Raw genomic sequence first — 1,691 nt, 5'->3', positions numbered from 1 at the left:
CGGCAATGTCGCACTTGAAGGTGACCAGCTGAGCGACGAAGACGGGCGCCAGCACGACGAGCATGTCGGCGATTCTATGTGGTAAAATGCGGACGGACGACGACAGGGAATGTGCATCGCTAAATCCCTTAAGCCTCCCCTTCAATCCCACGCCGCCTTCGAATCATCTACGATGACCATCTACGATCACCCGATCGTAGTTCTGAGGAAGTCTGAGATGATGGATGTAACATGCGCGAGAGAAACCAGACAGAGAGAGTCGAGAGGGCGGGCGAGAGAAAGAAGCGCTCGCACCAGTCGCGGGCCACCGATCGATGGCCTATGACCCCCGAGAAACCCTTCGGGTCCAGCCCTCTCAGTTCACGCCAAAATTCCTACACTGTCCGTGAACCGCGAACCGTGAACGAACCGCGTCCGCGAACCGACCGGCGGTTGCGGGTTGGTTCCGCAAAGATTTTTAGCAGATTTTTAGCAAAACCGGTACCTTTTTCGCAACGTTCTTGTTTTCTTGTAAAGAAAGAAAGAAAATTCGGGCCGCTCCTCATCGCAAACCCTGTCAGCAGAGTCCTACCTACGGCGGGATGTAACGTAAGAGCAACGTACACTGAAAAGAGAACCCAAGGGAGCGATGGGAGGACGGCACGCCGCCACCACACAGGGATTTTAAGGAGAGGAGTGTGGTGCTAGCCGTTCTTGTCAAAACGAAAAAGCATTTTTCTTGGAGCACTTGGAGTGCAGTCATCAACCTCACATCCAGGGCCGGGGAGCTGAGAAGCGCACCCAGCGAGCCGGATGATCGGCATCGGGCTACGGGCTAGAGAGCCCTGACCCCTAGCTAGGGGGGGTGCGCATTCGCAGGGCAAGGGCCTTAAAGTAAACACGGGTCTCCGAGGGTTAGCTCCGCGCTCCAGGTTTCCCCTAGCAGCAGAACGCCCCCTCTACTCGGAGCTAGAATACTCTCCGAGGGTTAGTTCCGTGTACCAGGTTTCCCCTTAACTGCAGAACGCCCCCTCTACTCGGAGCTAGTGATACGAGAATACGTACTGCCCCCACGCAGTACCAGTACTACTCGACGATACGCAGCTGCGAAGTACCTATAAAGAAACAGCGAGGTAAAGTTCGGCGGCTATGATAAACCGAAAGTTGTCGTAAAACGCGGGCGAAAGCAAAGCAGAGGGCGGCGCTTTTTGCCGCAGCGATGCCCGCAGCCTGTCGAGCAGCTTCCGCGGCGCCCATGCGCCGCGGGGTTGACCGACAGCCGCGCCTCTCGCGCCTCCCGTGCCACGCACGGCGACGCGCACCCTGCGCGCCAGTCGGCGCATTGGCAGTACTGCACCAGCCAGCACGGCGTGGAGCAATGCATCCAGGGCATTGTGCTGGGCGCCAACCAGCATGCCTCAGGACAGAGCAAGGGAGCATGCTGCGCACCCTGGCGCAGCGCCAGCTCGCCTCCAAACAGGCACTCTCACCACTGCACAGCCGCCCACGAGCGCCCGCAGCTGCACTGCTCAACACTGAAGCTCAGGAGCCTCCCCTTGTTGTCGCAGCTTTGTGCAGTGCAGCGTGCGAGCAGCGCAGCGCCAGGCCGACCCCTGGCACGCCCGGGCGGCTGTGGGACGGAGGCCCGCCGAGCGAGTGCGAGCCGCATCGGCGGCCATGTCTCCTGCCGCCGCGAGTGAGCGGCGCAAAGA

At 59.9% G+C, this 1,691-nt stretch overlaps 1 protein-coding gene across 1 annotated transcript; it reads right to left on the bottom strand.

Moving 5' to 3' along the window:
* Positions 1-1,094: 1,094 nt before the first annotated feature.
* On the bottom strand, positions 1,095-1,394 carry EMIHUDRAFT_253645 (hypothetical protein; the record flags this gene model as incomplete). The annotated part of the gene is made up of 1 exon (XM_005783130.1): positions 1,095-1,394. The coding sequence occupies one exon, from the start codon at positions 1,392-1,394 to the stop codon at positions 1,095-1,097; it is 300 nt and encodes a 99-aa protein (XP_005783187.1).
* Positions 1,395-1,691: the final 297 nt, after the last annotated feature.

Source organism: Emiliania huxleyi (assembly GCF_000372725.1).
Source record: "Emiliania huxleyi CCMP1516 chromosome Unknown EMIHUscaffold_1813, whole genome shotgun sequence".
NCBI classification, from domain to species: domain Eukaryota; phylum Haptophyta; order Isochrysidales; family Noelaerhabdaceae; genus Emiliania; species Emiliania huxleyi.
Note: the sequence above shows the minus strand (reverse complement) of the source record. Positions and strands in the feature narration are given on the sequence as shown.